Source organism: Harmonia axyridis, chromosome 1 (assembly GCF_914767665.1).
Source record: "Harmonia axyridis chromosome 1, icHarAxyr1.1, whole genome shotgun sequence".
NCBI classification, from domain to species: Eukaryota; Metazoa; Arthropoda; class Insecta; order Coleoptera; family Coccinellidae; genus Harmonia; species Harmonia axyridis.
The window spans coordinates 85,751,047-85,771,072 of NC_059501.1; the positions used below are offsets into that span (position 1 = coordinate 85,751,047).

The following is a 20,026-nucleotide window of genomic DNA, read 5'->3' on the forward strand; positions in this document are numbered from 1 at the left end:
TGAAATGGTTATTCTATGTATACACACAAAATCCCCACGAAAATATGGGGGTGCTTATTTTCCAATATATTTCATGAATTTTCTATAGTTCTCATCAGCCCAAAATTTTGCAAGGAACTCGGAATTGCTATTTTTCATACAAGCAAAATTTCAGCTTAGTTGCGTAGCTTGCCAGTGAAATATTATATTTTTGTTTGTCGATAGTCTTCATGAAATGTCAATGGTTCTGCTTTCGCTATTCACTATCAACTCTTTGCATTATTATTCAATTCAATTCAACTCAAAATATCAATACGATTGTATCTGATAGTATTAAGTGTTTTTTCTTAAACATTCTTGAATTTTCCATTGTCTAATCTCAATTATTGTTATTACGGGGTAATTGAAATTTTGCAAGGAGCTCGAAATTGTTATTTCATCTGAAGACCCAAAATTTGAAATCAATTTTGTGGTCACGAAATTATTGGTGAATTTTCTTATAATATATTTCTTGAATTGTCATTCTACATTCAACTATTCAACCTGCAATTTTGAAATTATCAGGAAAACAAAATTTCGAACTGCCATATTTACGGAAATCCTAATTGAATTTAATCCATTTTCAGACTCAAACTCGGCATTCGAGATCCAAACCTACCCTAGAAATTTCAAGTTGCCACGTCCCTCCGTTCGAAAGTTAACGAATTTGAAGACGTCATTAGTGAATCGAGTTTTATCGTTTGAGACCATTTCAGACCCAAAACTAGAGAAAAAAAAACAGATATTGTGACGAAAAGATAATGGTGGATGTATTAATAGTTCATATACCATTCTTGTTTTTCTTTGTCTCTTTTATTTATTTATATTTTTTTATTTTATTTATTTTAAAACACTCTGGTGGAAAATTTCTTGGAATCTTTGACACTGCGAGTTTTAAGAAGTATCTGGATCTAAGAAGGAATGTACTACCCCTCCTCACAGGATTTCTCATGAGAATAAGTCTAGCAGAAACCGACGAGTTCAGATCCTGTGGGGAAGAGAAAGAAACTCTGGATCCTTAGTGACGCAATGCCTCACCATCACTAGCCAACGCAAAATCTGCTTTGGACAAGAAACTTGTAGAAGTGAGAAAGTAGCTTCCTTGAAGCCATCCCAGATACTGGAGTTCAATAGAATTCTGGAACACGTCATGGCGAGAATAGCTGTGATGGGGGCACAATAGACCATGAGGTCGCAGTGCAATGGAGTTCCCTTAGATCAAAATCTAATCTAATACTTACCTTATAATTGAAAACATCACAAAACTTCTTATTGCTATGTACTAATCTGCAGTATACTGCATGGTTTCTAATTTTGGATTACTATTTCCCAAATTAAAGGAAAGTATTAATTGAATTAATGAAACTAACAAGATAATGAATTAGAACACAAAACTGAATAAATCACTGTTTGATTTATGATTTGATTAGAATCGATCATTTTGTCTTATTTTATATTTTTATCATAGAAGTTCTCTTATATTATCACTTGAAAATTATTAGGGATAAAATTTTCTATAACAATAACTTCTTATTTTCCTTTGTTTCATATTCATCTTGAAGTTTTTCTTGATTATTGCTTTTGTAATCAAATTCTTGTAAAAAGTATTTATTTGTTAATTCTGATTCACAAATGAAGAACTGGATTGTCTACTCAACAAATAAAAACGTAATTGAAAAAATCTTTTATTGACTATATTGCATGTACTATAACAGCAACTACAATACAAAATTTACACACTATATAATAACTTCATTATAGGGATAATATAATACATGGGATTTAAAAATGCATGGTTTATGGTACATCGAGAAAAATGCAAAAATATTGCTAAGTTTGTAATCTCTCAAGGTTGATCCCCTTCATCAAAAAGGTCAACAACGCATCTCAAGGACTCCATCTTGCGGAGGAAAATCCTGAAATTCTTCGTTGCCATTGAGCTCACGAGTGAACCCAAGACGAGTCAGGAGCAACGAGTGCTCCTGTCAAAAGTCCAACAAACACTTTTCATATGAGCAATTTCATACTATATATACATGATACATCTGCGTTTTTACAGAGATATGGAGGTGAAATTGAGAAAACTATATCACAACGTGACTTCCAAGTACTCAGAGCCTCCATCTACAAATCTATCTCTTCGAAAGTCGCCAACAAAGCTCCAGAACTCTGCATAAACGTAATGTCGAAACATCGGTTACAAATATTTATCATGCCTCTTATAAAATTTAAAATTCGAAAACTCTTACAATTACGGACAGTTCGCTCTAACGTTTATTTTAAACAATAGTCTTAAAAAGGATAATCCTAGGACATTGAAAGCACATGAACGAACGTTTGGGGCACTGAGTAACGCAGTTCAAGAAACTTGGTTGAAATCAGCCGAAAATTTGTAAGCATGAATTGAATTGATCCAGTTGAATTTGTACTTAGTGTTGAACACATCGTTAACCAGCAACTCAACGCCCTGATATTGATATATATTTATAAAAATAATATATAGATATATATTATATGGACAAGTCTAGCACTTGGGCAGAATCAGCAGCCAAACGTTAACAAATTCATTGACCCCCCTTTTGAAAATAGTCATTATCATTATAGCTGATTCTATAGATCGTTATGGTTGATATGGGACTATTAATGAATAATATGGGACTATTAATGAATAATATGGGACTATTAATGAATAATTTCGTGAACATTAACACAATTTTTCAGATCGGTATCAAAGGAAATTAATCAAAACGTTTATTGATAATGTTGGAGAACATAAATCAATATTTTAATAGAATTCAAGTCCCTGTCTATTAATTAAGGTATTATATTATAAATAGCAATTACGCATTTATAAATGAAAAAGAATTATTGACATAAAAAGATAATTCGATACAGTCATTGGTTGTTTGGAGCAAATATTCGTTGTTCGTGAAAGGACCCCAACTTGGGGGTAGATAATAAACGATAACAAAGTCGAAACAGAAGCTGATAATAACCCTATAGTTAGAAAAAACAATCTCCTCGCCAACCCAGGTTTATTTAATGATAGAATATAAATTCCTGTCCTGGTTCTTCCATTCTACCGAACTTTTTCCGATATCGTAATAAAAAAACGCCTGTCGGCGGAGATATCGAAGAGCACATTTTCAGGATAGGTCTTTTTTGCGGGGAAAGGATTCCCGTAATCTTTCTTTCCCCCCTTCGTTCATATTAGCTGACCGAAAGTTTCTGGGGAGACTTGAATGGCCATGTTGGCACTGCTGACTCTGCCAATCGTATGTATAAAAGGGTATCGATGTCTAATCTGTAAATTCCGTAGATAAATTCTAATTTTCAAGATTGTGCGTGAATGTGAATGATTTTTTCCCTCGGTTGCTTTGGAAAAAAATGGGGGTGGATGCCACATTTGTCAGGCGATTATCTGAGACTGTTGTGTGGCGACTTTTGGGATACTTATCTGAACGGATAGAAGGGTAGACGAATTCAAACGCACTCAAAAACATTTTGGGGTCTTCGTCAATTCTGTTTTCGGTTCGGTTAGTGGATACTTCTATCTTAAATGTTAGTAACAAACAAGTCTTCGGAGATCTAGTAAGTTAAAACCAAATTCATTTCAAAACTAGTAGAATGTTTTAACGTTCTACTCATACTATACATTGAATGACATTGGAGGGTACTTCTACCTTAATGTGAGTAACAATTAAATCTCCGAAGAACTAGTAAATTATAAGTACTTCATTTTTAATGCTAGTAACAAGCAAATTGTTGAGAGTCGTGTGCAATGAATCCTAGTATTCAAACTGTACAGTAGAGGATATTCTATAATAATGTTAGTAACAATCAAATCTTTGAAGAACTAGTAAGTTACAAGCACTTCATTTTTAATGCTAGTAACAATCAAATTTTTGAGAGTCGTGTGCAATGAATCCTAGTATTCAAACTGTACAGTAGAGGATATTCTATCTTAATGTTAGTAACAATCAAATCTTTGAAGAACTAGTAAATTACAAGCAAGTAATCTGAACAGTACAGTTTCTTGATTACTTTAATTTTAGTTGATAAAATCTTAGAGGATCGTCTAAATTGTACCCTAGCATTCAAAATGTATAGTAATGTCTATTAGTGGTAGTAGTAGTAGTGGTAGTACACTAGTAGTAGTGTACCACACTTTGGAATAATTTCATTTTGATGTTAGTAACAATTAGATCTTCGAATATCGTGTGGATTGAATACTAGTATTTAGACAGTAAATAAAAGCTGTTGGTTGGTACTTTACAAAGGAATCTCAAAAGGTTGAGTAAATTTCATTTGTAGGATATTGATCCAATTTTAGTTCTTGTTGTTGATATCGCACCTTTGTAAATTTTGATTTGAACTCTAGTATCAATCAGAACTTCGAAGAGAGTATTTCTATCTTGATGCTAGTAACAATCCAATCTTCTAAAATGGTGTGAATTTTTCTTAAACTGTACAGTAAAGGGTATTATCAAGTACTTTCATTTCAATGTTACTAACATACAGATCTCGAAAGTAACAACCAGAGCAGGAAAGGTCAAGTAAATTGTACTCAAAAATATTAAAGTTCTTAGGCTAGATTTTGGAGTATACTTTATGGTAGGGTAGGTAGCTTCTAAAGGTGACTTTTTATTAATATCCCTAGCAATAAATTCAGATTGCTCAGCGTGCTTTGGTAGTAGCAGTAGCCTTTCAAGCTCTGGTTAGAAAGTGAAAAACTGTTATGATTAATGTAATAGGATTATTTCAACGGGGGTGATCAGAAAACATATCGAACCGAAATCAGCGAATTTGGCGAAGACCTCCCTAACAAAAACGAATAAATCTCATAACTTCGTAACCATTCATCTCAACTCGTGGCACTGAACCGGTCGAAACAGGCGAGCGAGCAACACTATAAATCTTTAAAGTCTAACGGTTCATGTCAACTAAAGCATTGGTCATCAAAAGAGATGGATCACAGCCTGACTTTGCGTCCGCCTATAGGTTTTTCTTATTGGGCGGTCAAAATGTGTAGGGAAAATCTTTTGAAACCGACACATCTTCCGAGCTAGGCACTGAATAACTTGCTCTGAATACGCATATTGTGTTGACTAAAAAAAAAATGATAAATACGAAAAATAAACAAAATGAGATCATAATACAATAAAATATATATCATTAGGTAATATATAGAATACACATCCGATGCTTTCAAAAAAACAGTCTGTCTAAATCAGAATGTATCACAATGTGAAGCTACATCAACAATTTCACAGTTAACATCGTATTGCAAACTTCCAAGCTGGAAATATCACTTCTTCAATTCGTATTTCGTCGAAAGTCACAACTGCGACTAGTCAAAAATATATTTCTCGATAACATTTGGGACTTCTGCATCGCATCGGACTTTGCACTTGGTGCGACCTGCCGACTACTACAAATGGTTATAAAAACTGGGCCAAAAACAGTCTTGAGGTCTCTCTTCAACAATCGAACATGTTCGTATTCCAATGGCTTCCTACTAAGGTGGAGAATATTGGAATATCCTGGGGACATGTGAAGTCTAGGTGAGAACCTGAACTGTTTGACGACGTGTCCAAGCCTTCTATGTCTGCTAAGGCTTCTAGATTAATCCCATCTATTTGAAGGAGATCATCTATTTTGTCCAGGTCGTCAAGCGTTGTGGTGTGCTGTTGGCCTAGTCTGTCTTCAGGTTCTTCTTTTACCAGGCAAGAATGTAGTGGTGCAAATGTGTCGTCGTAGATGGTGGCGCTTTCTGGTGAATCTGGTGTATCGCAGGAAGGACTTGTGGGTACCTTCGCCATGAAGCTTATGGGTGGTAAAGGCCTCATGTCCTGGGTAACCGGAGGCGGACTCAACATCCTCTGTGTCTCTCCTCCACTCAATCTAACCTTCAACTTCGACACCACAGCATCTGGAAGATTGGACCTCCTGTTGTATATGCGTTCTTTGAACACTGAACTGTTGTTGTTTGTGTCGTTCTTAGACCTGGGGCTCTTCTTGGACGCCTTCTTCGCAGTTGTGGCTTTGGGGGAAGGTTTGGTCTGCTTCTTTCTGGGGCGGTATTTGTAGTCTGGGTATTCTTGTTGGTGGAGTTGTCTCAACCTTTCAGCCTCTTCGATGAAGGGATGTCTTTCTTCGTCGTTGAGTAGCTTCCAACGGCGACCCAGCTTCTTGGAGATCTCTGCGTTGTGCATGTCCGGTGATACTTCGCAGATCTTTCTCCGTTCTATCTGTGACCACACCATGAACGCGTTCATGGGTCTTTTGATGTGGTTTGGGTTGTTCTTTTTGGTCTGAAACAAAGAGAAGGTTTCTGTTAGTTCAAGCTATAGAATGTTGAAATATATTTAACGAAGTGAATATGTTCAGTTTGGAAGTTTGGAGTTTGGAAGTTTGACTTCAAGAAATTGAAAATGAAATTATAATCTAATAAAATGGCTTCATAGTTTAAATCAGTTTTGATAGATTCGTGAAACCATTGGCATCACATCAATCTATAACGATGGTTCAAAATATAAGTGAGATATATTTGGAGCAGTGGATTAGGGATTCACGCACTTGGCTTGATATTGAATACATGTGCCTTACTTTGTTCAACAAATTGCCCAAAAATTATCAAGTCCTAACTACTGTAAAAAATTTCAAGAAAGAAGTTCGTAAACTACTTACTGACCTTGAACCATATTCTTTAGATGATTATTTAAATTATAAGTTTCCTGTATAGACATCACTATATGTAATCAAGTATTATTTTCTGTTAGCTTCCTTATGCTTGACTTGTTTTCTTTTCTGAGTGTAAATTTTGATTATGAAAATAAATATGATTATTATTATTATTATTATTCAAGCTACTTGACTCAAGCTGAAGCCAAGTAGCTTGAAATAGTAGTTTTCCAATGTTAAGTCAAGTATTTACTTATTTAGTAACATGACTTAACTTTGAAAAACTACTATTCGAATTGAACTTGAGTTGATTCCAAGTCAAGCTCAAGCTACTTGGCTTGAGCTTGAGTCAAGTAGCTTGAATATCAAGCCAAGCCGTCAATACCTACACTGGACAGTAAAGTTCATGACTTGGAGTTGGCTAGGTATACTCTTTGTATGATTTTCATCTGTAGGTTCAACTCAAAGCCAAGGTTGCCAAGCATCATCCAACGGCTCTAGAGGACCAGAAGAGTGAAATTGGTAAATTCAAATAACCTCCATCATTCTCGGATGTGTCATGTGAAACTTCTAGGAATATCTCAAAATGTATTGTCCACCGAAGGAAGATGTTATTTTAAGAACTGCATTATATGAATGAATTGTTGTTTAATATCCTACATTTTTATTTATGAATTTGGCTGTAATGAGAAAGTAATCACCGATGTTGAAGCTTCTTTCGAAAGCAAAGAAGAATCTTCCTATCAAAAAGGTATTGAAAAGTTGGAGGTAACTATGGTGACGCATAATATCGCTTTTTCAAGAGAAAATGTGTTTTTACTGACTGGACCCATAACCTATTGAGCGAAGTGTTAGATATCAAGAAATTATGTATGAAAACGGTTGATATTCCGTCTGGTGGATCAATCATAACCACTGACTCAAAGCAAACCACAGTGACAAATGACAATTGACACTGTTCCCGCCGAATCAATTCCAAACGAATGAAGCGAAATTCGGCGAACGGAGCCGATGTCGACCATTGACATCTTCGGGGTTCGGTGTCCTGAGTCATGTCGATCGTTCCAGCTCTCCGTAGTCAGGAATATTATGGAAACGGAGTTTCACATACGCAGCAGGAATCGGCCAAGGCCGGATAAGGTGATAAGATCCATCCCGTTTGCCGCTCGGCATCGTTTTCCTAGAAAGATAGGTGTCGGCGGCGAATAGAGCTGATGATAAATCCTTGGCGCGGGTTTCCACATCAGGGAGTCAGGGGCGGCGCGTGGTGACCCCGGAAAATTGGAGACGGGGAAATTTTTTTTTATTGGGTGCTATCGGTGCTGATTAGTTATTGTTGCATTTTTTGCGTTGCAATGTTAGTCTTCAGTGGTGTAACATGATAACTTTATAGGTATAAGAATTTTTGTTGAGCGTATACACGAAAAAAATTGATTCCATTCAATTTGAACTGAGAGGTTAGTATTGGAATGAAAACACAAGACTTAATAAAACATAGTGGCGACACAAGTGGCCTCTTTTTTGATTGGCTGTCGGTTTCTGAGCCTAAATATGGTGAATTTTGGGATTTATTCGAAATGTAAAGACCATTTTATTAAGTCTATCTATCAGGCCCAATAATTTTATTTTTGACGAAGCGTCAGTTCAGTCAATCATAGCCTTCTATGGTTAGGTAATTTTTACATTTGTAATTTTTAAGCTCAATTTGAATGTATTGTCGCCACTGTGTTTTATTAATTCACTGTCACTGTAGGGAAAACCTTCGTATCTTTATTTCATAAACAAGTACAAAGTTTCAATTCGGTCGGATCAGTATTTTTCGAGTTGTTTCAGATAACAGGTGGCATTAACTCCGAAACCATTGAGCGAATTTGGCTCGGTAATGACATATACCGGCAGAGCAAATAAAGTCTCTAGAGCTCCTCTTTTGAAAGTTATTGTGGAAATACTTGTTCTAAAGTATGTAAAGACCATAGAGTAATAAACATAGATAGAGGGAGTATACGTAATTTTCACATGTTCCCAATATGGTAAGATTACATTGTCGGATTGTGATATATTTGCAAATCCACAATTTTACTTTTGCTCTTCTAGAGTCATCGGTTCACGTCGTTTAGCGCTTGACGTTTGTTTTCTGAATTTCTGATATATTTAGGTATTTATTTCAATATATTTTGGGTTAATATGAAACGTTAATTCTGTGCGTTCTTTTTGGAGAGACTCGCGAATTGAGTGAAGTATTGTATCACTGATATGTTTTCAATTCTGCGAGCTTTATGTCAAATTTGGTAGTTCATGTTGGGGACAAAATTTGCTTACTGAAAATGACAAATGCTTCTCCTATCTATGTTTATTATTCTGAAGTGAAGACTGATGTGATAGAGACTCAGTGTGACCATCTCTCAAAAAGCGAATCTACTTTTACGACGCCGATTTGAGAAATCTACTATAAGCTTTGCGCATACTCAGAAGCTCAGAGGTCTTCGTAGGCTATAAGTGATGTGGTACCTGTTACTGTAAAAAAAAAAAATTATAGTTTGCTTCCATTGTCATCTATAGCTTTGGGTGACATGAACAAATATCTTTTTTCATTTTTCGAACTAGTCAACTATCTAACCCAAATCACAAATAAATCTGAATCTAGACTGAAACTAGGCTTAAATACAATGATAAACAATGATGAAATTGATAAAACAATCAAGTTTCATCAAGTCCTTGAAGGCAGTGATTGCAAATAATACCAAATTGGACCTAACAGTCAAACAAGTGTGAAATCTACCAAAATCTACTATGAAAAGTTGATCTACCATAGATGGTCTGAAATCTACTAAAAAAGTAGATTTCTATTAATCTGTTCTGACGCGCCGCTACTGTCCGACGTCGCATCCGGACTTGCGCTCGGCGCGGGATCGGCAGTTGTGAAAGGACACCAACCTTATTTGGACGGTATTGTTTGTCCTTGCCATACCCGCTTTCGTCGTCCTGCCAGAAAGGTACGGCAGCCGTGTAATTAACCAGATACTTCCTTGTCGCTCCGTACGCAGATTTATGGCGGACTTTAATCGAATTTAAATTAGTTGTTTTCGATCGGCGAACCGAACGACGGGAGGTTACGGTTCAAGGGGTTTCCCCTACCGAAATGGATCGAATTCGGATAGAAGCATTTTTTACGTTGCTTTTGGACCAGATGGCGGTTATTTCCGTACTTAATTATGATGTACACGTTCATTATAGACCATTAATAATGAGGTTCCACAAGGTACTATGTTAGGGCCCATTTTATTTGTTGCAGATTCAACGATTCAAGTTTTTGGCTTAGATATCGGTTACTTCCTCACTTCGAATTGCAGGACAGAATAAAGCATGAATTTATCTTGATATACATCATTTTAGACCATTTATATTGGGGTGCCACAAGGTTCTATATTAGGATTCAACGATTCAAGTTTTTGGCTAGGAATTTATATTGGAGTGTCACAAGGTACTATTTTAGGGCCTATTTTATTTTTTGCAGATTCAACAATTCGATAGAAGGTGAAAGGAAGCTTCTTTGAATTGTTTTTAGTCCACTTTTGGGTTGTGGTCGAACATGAATGAATTTTTTTGATATTATTGATTGTTCCACGCCATTGAAAGTGGGGTACCACAGGGTGCTATATTGGGTTCTATATACAGTAGACTCGCAATAACGTGAACTTGCGATACCGTGAATGGCTCTATAACGTGAACAGAAATTCTGATCCATTGACTACTCTGTAACGTGAACATCGCAGAAATTCGGTAACATGAACAGAGACAGATAATCTAATTTTTTCGCTTACGAACACGTTCAGACTTGTTTGCATAGTCATAATACATTTAGTATCTCAGATTTATTGAAACAGTGAATATCGTACTTTGCGTTTACGGAATATCAGAGTGTAACGATGCCTCCGAAGTGTTTAACTCTATTTGAGAAAGCGAATATATTAGACGAACACAAAAAAGGTCTAAGTGTAACTGCTTTGTCTGTGAAATATGGCGTAGCAAAATCAACGATTTGTTCCATAAAGAAGAAGGCTGAAAAAATAAAGGACTCTGTCAATAAAACCTTGAAACCTAGCAAGAAGCGAACGTTGAGAAGACCGGAAAATCCAAAAATGGAAAGAAAATTATACAAATGGTTCCTAAATCAGAGGAAACATAATGTTCCTGTCACAGGAGATATGATTAAACACATGGCATCAAAATTACATGAAGAATTTAAAGAAACCAATAATTTCAATGCCAGTGATGGTTGGCTACAGCGATTTAAAATTCGACATGGCGTTAGATTTTTAAAAATTACTGGCGAAAAGCTATCATCGCAGCCAGAATTAGTCGATCCTTTCAAGCAGAAGCTGAAGAATTTAATTCAAGAACATCACCTAAGTAACCATCAAATATACAATGCAGATGAAACAGGCCTTTTTTGGAAACTTCTCCCTGACAAAACATTTGTTGCCCTTTCTGAAAAAGCAGCTCCTGGATTGAAGATGGCTAAGCAACGTATTACTTTATTGGGGTGCGTGAATGCTAATGGTTCGCATAAGTTGACGCCTTTATTAATAGGTAAAGCAGCGAAGCCAAGATGTTTTAAAAATTTTAAAAATCCGTTCATCTACAAGCACTCAAAAAATGCTTGGATGACGATAGACATCTTGAAGACATGGTTTTTTCATCATTTTATTCCAGAGGTGAGTGACATGTAATTTTTTTACGTTTCGTATAACATAATGATATCAAACTCAAATTTCAGGTCAGATCCTTTCTGCGAGGTCAAAAACTGCCTCAAAAAGCAATTCTCATTTTGGATAATGCTCCTTGTCATCCGCCGGCTGAGGAATTACGAAGTTCAGATGGAATAATTTTCACTGTTTATATGCCGCCCAACGTGACTCCTTTGATCCAACCCATGGATCAGAATATCCTACGTTTAACAAAACTACATTACAGAAGGAGCTTATTGAGTCAAATTGTGAGTCAAAAGGAAAACATAACCGATGCTCTGAAACGACTTACTTTAAAAGATTGTGTGGCTCATTTACAAGTTGCATGGATCAAATTGGATGCAGAGATGATTTCAAAGTGTTGGAAAAATTTGTTTGATCGCACTGAAGATTTCACTGATGAGGATAATATACCTTTGAGTATGTTACAAGAAATGCTCAATAGAGAAAAAGTTGTTGTGAAAGATACAATATCACTCTTAATGGAACTTCAACCGGTAAGTAAAATCAGCATACATTTTCATTTCCTTCAAATTTTCTATATTTTAGCATGATTATAATGAAAAAGAAATTGAACGGTGGAATTGCGATGAGCTAGATATGAATGATGAAAATATTCCAGAAAACAGCGACGATGAAGATAACGATGTCGATATTGTAAGGCCCAAAGTTCCACATTTCGAAGCAGTGAAATCAATTTCCACTGTTATTTATTGGGCTGAAGAAAATTTTATGGAAATACAAGACATAATAACTTTGAAACGCCTGCAAGAAAAAGCTGTACTGGAAAATTTGAAGAGTAAACAAATTCAAACCAAAATTACACAATATTTCAAGTGTTAAAATAAATGAATTATTATAAAATACGTCACAAAATTTGCACATTGCCCTACCCCCCTTAAGATGAACACTTCCGATAACTCGAACACCCTTGATACATTTTGTGTTCACAGTATCGCGAGTCTACTGTACTTCTTTGTAGATATCTATGTATGATTAGAGATTTTCACACCATAAGGAGAAATTTGTCAGACTGCCAACTTAGGGAGATTTTCCTTCATGGGTTGTCCTAAATTCTGACATATTCAAGTAGTCGAGAGAATTTTACAACATCATACAATATAATAACATGAGCACTACAGGATGGCATTTCAGATTATGCAAATGGTGTTGTACCAGGAATTGGTCAACGATAAAATAATAAGGAGCTAATGGAAATTTCTTCAGTATTCAATTCGGTGGCATAATCTGTACCAAAATTTGAATAGCATGTAATCGTCGCAATTCAATTCCAATGGACTTCAATACATAATTACATTCGGACCATAGAGTAATAAACTTAGATAGAGACAGTATGCGCAATTTTTACATGTCCCTAACATGGTTAGATTACGATGTCGGATTGTGATATATTTTCAAATCCACAATTTTACTATATCGTTACGAATGCATATTATATTAAATGTAATATATTTATTTGAGTGATTCCAGATTAAATATGCAAATTTGAATATTTGAAATCCGATATTTTTCCTAATTGTCGAATTTATAATAACGAGAATATTTATTATTTTCTGTATCTACTTGCTGAAGTCCAATGTTTTTCAACTTTTGCTCTCCTATTATCATCGGTTGTTTCTCGTCGTTTGGCGCACTTGTTTTCTGAATTTCTGATTTATTTAGGTTTTATTTCAATATATTTTGAGTTAATATGAAACGTTGATTCACTATGGGACCTAAGAAGTGCGTTCTTTTTGGAGAAACTTGCGAATTGAGTGAAATATCGTATCACTGATAAGTTTTCATTTCCGCGCGCTTCATGTCAAATTTGATGGTTGATGTGGGGCCAAAATTTGCGTACTGAAAAAGACATAGGCTTCCTCTATCTATGTTTATCACTCTGAGCGGTAATCAATAATGATTACTGTCTAGATAGAAATATAATAAAAAAATTATAATAAAACTTGTGCATTCTTCAAGAATATTCTGTGGAATTCACTTAATTTCCCCATTTCCATGATGCGTTCCACCAATTTTCCAGGGAAAATACACATGGAGCGGATCCCCATGGAGCGACAATTCGATTTAATGGCCTTACTGGACAGATAGATTTACTGCAAGGCCATAAAGTACGAGGGCAGCACTATCTGCCGTTCTGACCACCACGTGAAATGCGAGAAATGCAGATAAATGCATTTTTAATCGCGACGCAGATTATCGCATTAAAATTTCAACACAACTTGCACGAAATCGGACCCGGCAAGGCCACGGTATAAAACGTTTATGCGAAGATAAGATCCGACGAATGTTAAACATTGAATCGATAAATCAACGGAAAAGCTGGCCCATCATCGACGAAACTAATTTCAGTTGTGAAATATTCATCATAATGGACGGGCCCTGACGTTAGAATACACGATTCGACATCGAACGGACAGCCCGTGACGGGTATGGACGCTTTAGCACGTTTTCGAACGGAAAATCAATCGGTTCTCAATGCATTATGATATCGAATAAAAATTATTATTCGGACCTCAGAGTAATAAACGTAGATAGAGGGGGCATATGTCATTTTCAGTAAGCAATTTTTGTCCCCAACATGAACCATCAAATTTGACATGAAGCGCGCGGAATTGAAAACATCAATGATAGGATATTTCACTCAATTCGCGAGTTTCTTAAAAAAAAAAACGCGCTTCTCATGTCCCATAGTAAATCAAAGTTTCGTATTAACTCAAAATATATTGAAATAAATAGCTGAATATAGGTTTTTTTTTCGAGGTATATAACTTTATGTTGGCATTACTGTTCAAGATGGCGACCGATTTAACAGCTGTCAAGTGATTTATTGTCAGTTTGGTTTGGTACTTCATCATGAATCGACTCACGCCTGAAGAACGCTTGCAAATAGTTCATTTTTATTCCGAAAATAATGGTTCTGTGCGGAATATTTATCGCGCACAACGTCCATTAGCGATGAAGCGCACTTCTGGTTGAATGGCTACGTCAACAAACAAAACTGCCGCATTTGGAGTGAAGCTAATCCTCAAGTGTATGTCGAAACACCGTTACATCCAGAAAAACTGACTGTTTGGTGCGCTTTATGGGCTGATGGAATCATTGGTCCGTACTTCTTCAAAAACGATGATGTCCAGAACGTTACTGTCAATGGTGATCGGTATAGAGCCATGATTACTAACTTTTTCATTTCTGAATTGAACAACCATGATGTCCAGGAGCTGTGGTTCCAACAAGACGGCGCAACATGTCACACAGCTCGTGCCACAATCGATTTATTGAAAGACACGTTAGGTGACCGCCTAATTTCACGTTTTGGACCTGTGAATTGGCCTCCTAGATCTTGTGATTCAACACCTCTAGACTACTTTCTGTGGGGCTATGTAGAGTCATTGGTCTATGCGGATAAGTCACAAACTCTTGACCATTTGGAAGACAACATTCGCCGTGTTATTGTCGATATACGGCCACAAATGTTGGAAAAAGTCATCGAAAATTGGACGGCCAGATTGAACTACATCCGAGCCAGCCGTGGCAGTCATATGCCAGAAATCATATTCAAAATGTTATGCCACAAGATTATCTTGCGGATAAATAAAATTCATGTCAAGCGAATAATCCATCGTTGTTTTATTGCAAGTTGAAGTTCTATAGCTCTAAAAAAAACACCCTTTATATCATTAATTCAGAAAACAAACATTAACAATTGAAATTCAAGTTTTTCCATCGAACCGAATCGAAACTGTCAAGTGTCTCTGAAAAAATTGCATTTCGTCTGCAAACTTGTGATAGCGATATGTCAGACATCATGTTCTCGACAAGATACATAAGATGATCTAAGGGTAAGAACCCACGCTGAATTCAATTTATTTCAGCAGACCCAAACGTCACAATTCCAATTCCCGAATTCAACCACAAACACAACCATAAGGATTTTGTCATCCTACACACGTAACCAATTTTCCGTCTTATCATCTTCATCGATATAACCAATTCGTAGAAATATTGTTTCTTTTTTTGAGGTTGGTTCTCAATAATAGATAAGTGTGTGTATGTGTGTATAGAGAAGGTATTGATCTTCAGAAAAAAACTGGATTGTTTTCATTTTGAGGTGAGAGAATGATTCCATGTTCAAGATTGCGGTTGATCCATCTAGAACAACGACCTTCTCACGATGTGTGCCATCTTACAAAAAAAAAAAAATTGTCGTATTGCATATGGTTTGGAATAATAAACATAGATAGGGAGTACACGCAAATTTTACATGTCCCCAACATGTTTAGATTACGTTGTCGGATTGTGATATATTTTCAAATCCACAATTTTACTATATCGTTATGAATGTATATTATATTGAATGAAATATATTTATTTCGGTGATTCTCGATTAATATGCAACTTTGAATATTTGGAATGCGATATTTCTCCTGATGTCGAATTTATACTGAGCAAAATATTTATTATTTTCTGTATCTACCAGCCGAAATTCAAGGTTTGGCAACTTTTGCTCTCCTAATGTCATCTGTTGTTTCATCGTCGTTTGGCTCGCTTGAAGTTTGTTTTCTGAATTTGTGATATATTTAGGTATTTATTTTGAGTTAATATGAAACGTTGATTCACTATGAGACATAAGAAGTGCGTTCTTTGTAAAAAAACTCGCGAATTGAGTGAAATATCGTATCACTGATATGTTTTCATTTCCGAGCGCTTCATGTCAAATTAGATAGTTCATGTTGGGGACAAAATTTGCTTACTGAAAACGACATAAGCTCCCACTATCTATGTTTATTACTCTGAGGTGGAACTGATGTAGCAGAAATATCTGCTTTTATATAAACGTCAGTTTCAATTTTTCAGGTGGAAATTAATTCACTCAAATTCAGGAAAAATTTATGAGATCATACAAAAAACGCTGAAAGATTTCCGAACGTCAATACGTACCGACTTTAGACAATTGTCTCAATAGAGTTAACATGCTAAACGTGTTTGATACTTTTTCAATAATCTTTCTGGCCTTATTCATTTGTTCAAAGAGATCAGTTGTATATGAATATTTGTACGGATTGAAAAAACATACGAGTACGTTGCTCTACCCCTAAACGGAGGTATTCCACAATACCAAATTACAAGACGCCCTCTAGCTGATAAATATCGCCATAAGGAAACAAGTATCGTAATTATCTGTACTATCAATTCGGTGTAATGTTATTTTTGAAAGGAATGGTTGGACTAGTAGTCATTTCCATACATTTATGGATATTTAAAGGATTTTGGATAACATTTTAAAGAAGTTTTGCTCACAAACTGACTAAAAACCTGATCAATTCAATAAAGGCCAAAATATGAAAACCTGAAGAATCCGATATCTCCAGTGTTTTCAAAGCAATTATTTGTTCATGCAGATCAATTGTATATGAATATCGTGTACGAATTGAAATGAAACGCATATAGGTTATCATTTCATTAAACGGAGAAATCCCGCAATTCCAAATAACTAGTCGCCCTCTGGTGGATAAAAGTCGCCCTAATAAAACAAGTATCGAAATTATCCGAATTCTCAATTCGATGTAATACGATTTTTGGAAGGAATGGTTGATCTAGCAGTTGTTATTAGACACGTTACTAATCTATAAAATATTTTTAGGAATTTTTGCTTACAAAACCTGATCAATCCAATAAAGGTCAACATACGATATCCGAACATATTCCAAGAATTCCCGATTAAGTCCAAACGATTTCTAATCTGTAGTCGTAAACCCGACTTCAATCCGAATCCACCGGAACACCACAAATCATACGAAACTAACGAATATAAGATAATACTTATAAACGGGACACTCGCATCGGTCAGAGTAAAAGTAAAGCGTCTTCGTTCCTCCCGCACCAAACTCGTAGCCGGTAACATTTTTTTTTCTCGGACGAGATAGATAATAATTCCTATGAGTAATTTTTAACGAGGCAGCCGCCATATCCGGTTAGACGCATAAAAAGGTCGTAATACCGAACACAATATAAAACCTCGTATCGTCTGTTATTTTTCCTCATCAACGGTACAATGATAAAAACGTTCCAGAGGAGTTAGAATACCCATTTGGTTTTTATAGTTCTATCTAGTTATTACGGAACCTGATTTTTTTCGTGTTTCGAGCCGCCTGGTTTTACACAAACGGAGGCATTCAATCCGAAATGGAAAATGTATAGTTTTTTTTTTATGGAATCGGTAATTCACGCTTCGCAATTCATATAGTTAACGATTGAAAAATTATACAGCTAGGTTTGGATAATTGGGGATTCGAATAGATCGTCAATGTTTGATTCGTTGTAGTTTTAATTTGTTCTAATATGTTTGGTTTTGAGGTGATGTTCGGTTTGGTTTTTTTGATGTATACGTCCATAAACGTAGACTTCATTCACGTCACATTTTTCGTTCGGCAGTGAGCGTACGAAATGTAAAAAAGTATAAGTCTACATCCAAATGATGAGCTAAAAAGACTTGTTGACTGTACAACCCTGTTGAAGATTAGGATACCAACCTAATCAAGACCCAAAGATCAACTAAGAAAGAACTGAATTGAGCAGAACTCAATTTCGAATATCAAAATGAAGCGATTCTCCTATAAAACGCGACTACTCGTAGATATACACAAAAACAACAGACAGAAGTGATAGAGCTACAAATAAAAAAGCCTTAAGAGCAGGTTGGGTTTGATGAGGTTCCAAAGTGTTTGTCTTTTTTAAGGTAGGTGGTCCATAAGGATTTACCTTCTCAATTACACAAATATTATATGAGAAATCTAGCGTCGTGTTACAAGATTGTAACTCGACGCTGGATTTCTCCTATCTAATTTTTGTGGGGCTACAATGCCCGAAATTTTCAAAATCTATTCATATATTTGATATTTTTTTTGTTACATTCGACTTCGACCACACAAAGATAGTTGATTACGAAATAAATGGAAAGAAAATGAACATCAGCGAAATAATGTTCATAAATCTGAAGGAGACCGTCAAGAACAGGACTGATACAAAGATCTAAGTCGAGTATAAGCGAATTTATTACCCAGATATTGGGAATTCCACAAACCATAAATGTTAACACATGACAAGTGTATGAAAATCAAAATATTACTCATTTAACAGTTTCATCTGATAGTGATGGCGATTTCATAATAGACTTTTCAGTGTGTATGTCATTCTTTCTTTGATTTCATTAACTTGACAAAGTGTTACTGTTAATTTCCAATATCCTCTAGATCCGAACAATTCATCATTATTCGATTGAATGAACTTTGTAAGCGAATGTAATAAAGTTCGACTTTGTAAACTTGATTTATACATTTTTGTTCCTTCAACTCTATTTTGTTTGAATTCTTTATAGCCTTGATGAAGTCTAAATATAAAGACAAAACGTTGGCTTAGTCTAAATTGGTCGCCTGTTTTCATTGATCCTAACCTTGTGAATTGAACTTACAAATAAATGAAAATGCGTCTTTCCGAGAGATGTTTCGTGGTTATCAGATCAGAAAAACTAAGTATTGCAATTTTTTTTCTTATGGAGGGCAGTTTGTCGTTTATTATTCGAAGTTATCATAAAATTTAGTCTCCATCAACCTAAACATAAAAATAAATACTCGAAAATTGGTTTTTCAATTATTAATGATGGGTTGCATATCCATTTCACAGAAGAGTAAGAGAAAAAACATTCCTTTCAGTTAACCTATTGTGAGTATTGTGTTTTCAAATGCAAGTTTGTAAATCTAGTGAGTTTTTCGAACTATTAGACACAATGAGGAAAATTGTATTGAAAGATACAACCACACCCTGTATGGTTGGCAATCCGATCTTACGATACGTGGCGAATTTTTTACGGTTTCATCCGGGGCTTCTTGCATCAATGAAGCGGCAAAAAGAATCACTTAAGGGGTATGCAAATCCGTGGGATTCCATGTAAAATACATAAGCCCATTAGAATACATGATTTGTGCAGCAGTCCTCGCTCTCTCTGCGCCCGTACGTATTTCTGTGTTCGGCGGACGCTCGTTCTTTCTTCTTCTTCCCCTCAGGGCCGTGGCGAGGACGTTGTCTGAGAATTATCCCGGGTTTCGCCATTCTCGAAACCGGGTTATAAATGGAACGCTATTTCACAGCGTGTTTCTCCTTAAAACTACCTTGGAGTCGGCTGAATTATTGATGCTGAATTATTTTCGGATCGTCCGTTTCCGTTCTGAGAGAGGTCGTCGATGATGGTAAGGACGGGCGGTTTTGCGACCGATAAAAACAATTAGAACGACAACTCGGGTTGAAGTTTCGACTGGTTGGTTTTTCTAGTGTCGACCTTATACTAGTTTGGGAAATAATGTATGTTAGTTTATTCCGTTTTAAGGCACGAGGAGTTTTAACTTCGTGAAAATATTTGTTTCAAAGAGTTAGTTTTGACCCATTTCCCTTTAAACTTCTGAAATAAATAACTCAACTTATTAAAAATAGGAACTTCACAAAAAACGTTAGCAAAGGTTCGAGAACTTGCAAGACAAAGTCGATATGAATATGTTAACCTC

General features: G+C 35.8%; 2 protein-coding genes across 3 annotated transcripts in view; one reads left to right on the top strand and one right to left on the bottom strand.

The window, feature by feature from the left end:
- Nucleotides 1-1,690: 1,690 nt before the first annotated feature.
- LOC123671682 (transcription factor sem-2-like) overlaps nt 1,691-20,026 on the bottom strand; it is an 81,974-nt gene continuing 63,638 nt past the window's right edge. For both annotated transcript variants that reach the window (XM_045605644.1, XM_045605645.1), the window contains exon 2: nt 1,691-6,332. In XM_045605644.1, coding sequence (XP_045461600.1) covers nt 5,499-6,332 — 834 coding nt within the window. In that variant the 3' untranslated portion in view covers nt 1,691-5,498. The remainder of the gene's footprint in view (nt 6,333-20,026) is intronic.
- On the top strand, nt 10,375-12,314 carry LOC123671681 (jerky protein homolog-like). The gene is made up of 3 exons (XM_045605643.1): nt 10,375-11,417; nt 11,480-11,947; nt 12,000-12,314. The coding sequence occupies exons 1-3, from the start codon at nt 10,629-10,631 to the stop codon at nt 12,291-12,293; spliced, it is 1,551 nt and encodes a 516-aa protein (XP_045461599.1). The 5' UTR covers nt 10,375-10,628; the 3' UTR covers nt 12,294-12,314.

Bases quoted from the DNA above. Each gene is read 5' to 3' on its own strand.
- LOC123671681 (XM_045605643.1), top strand. From the start codon at position 10,629: ATGCCTCCGAAGTGTTTAACTCTATTTGAGAAAGCGAATATATTAGAC. The intron at 11,418-11,479 runs GTGAGTGACATG...CTCAAATTTCAG, and splicing joins TTCATCATTTTATTCCAGAG to GTCAGATCCTTTCTGCGAGG. The intron at 11,948-11,999 runs GTAAGTAAAATC...TCTATATTTTAG, and splicing joins TCTTAATGGAACTTCAACCG to CATGATTATAATGAAAAAGA.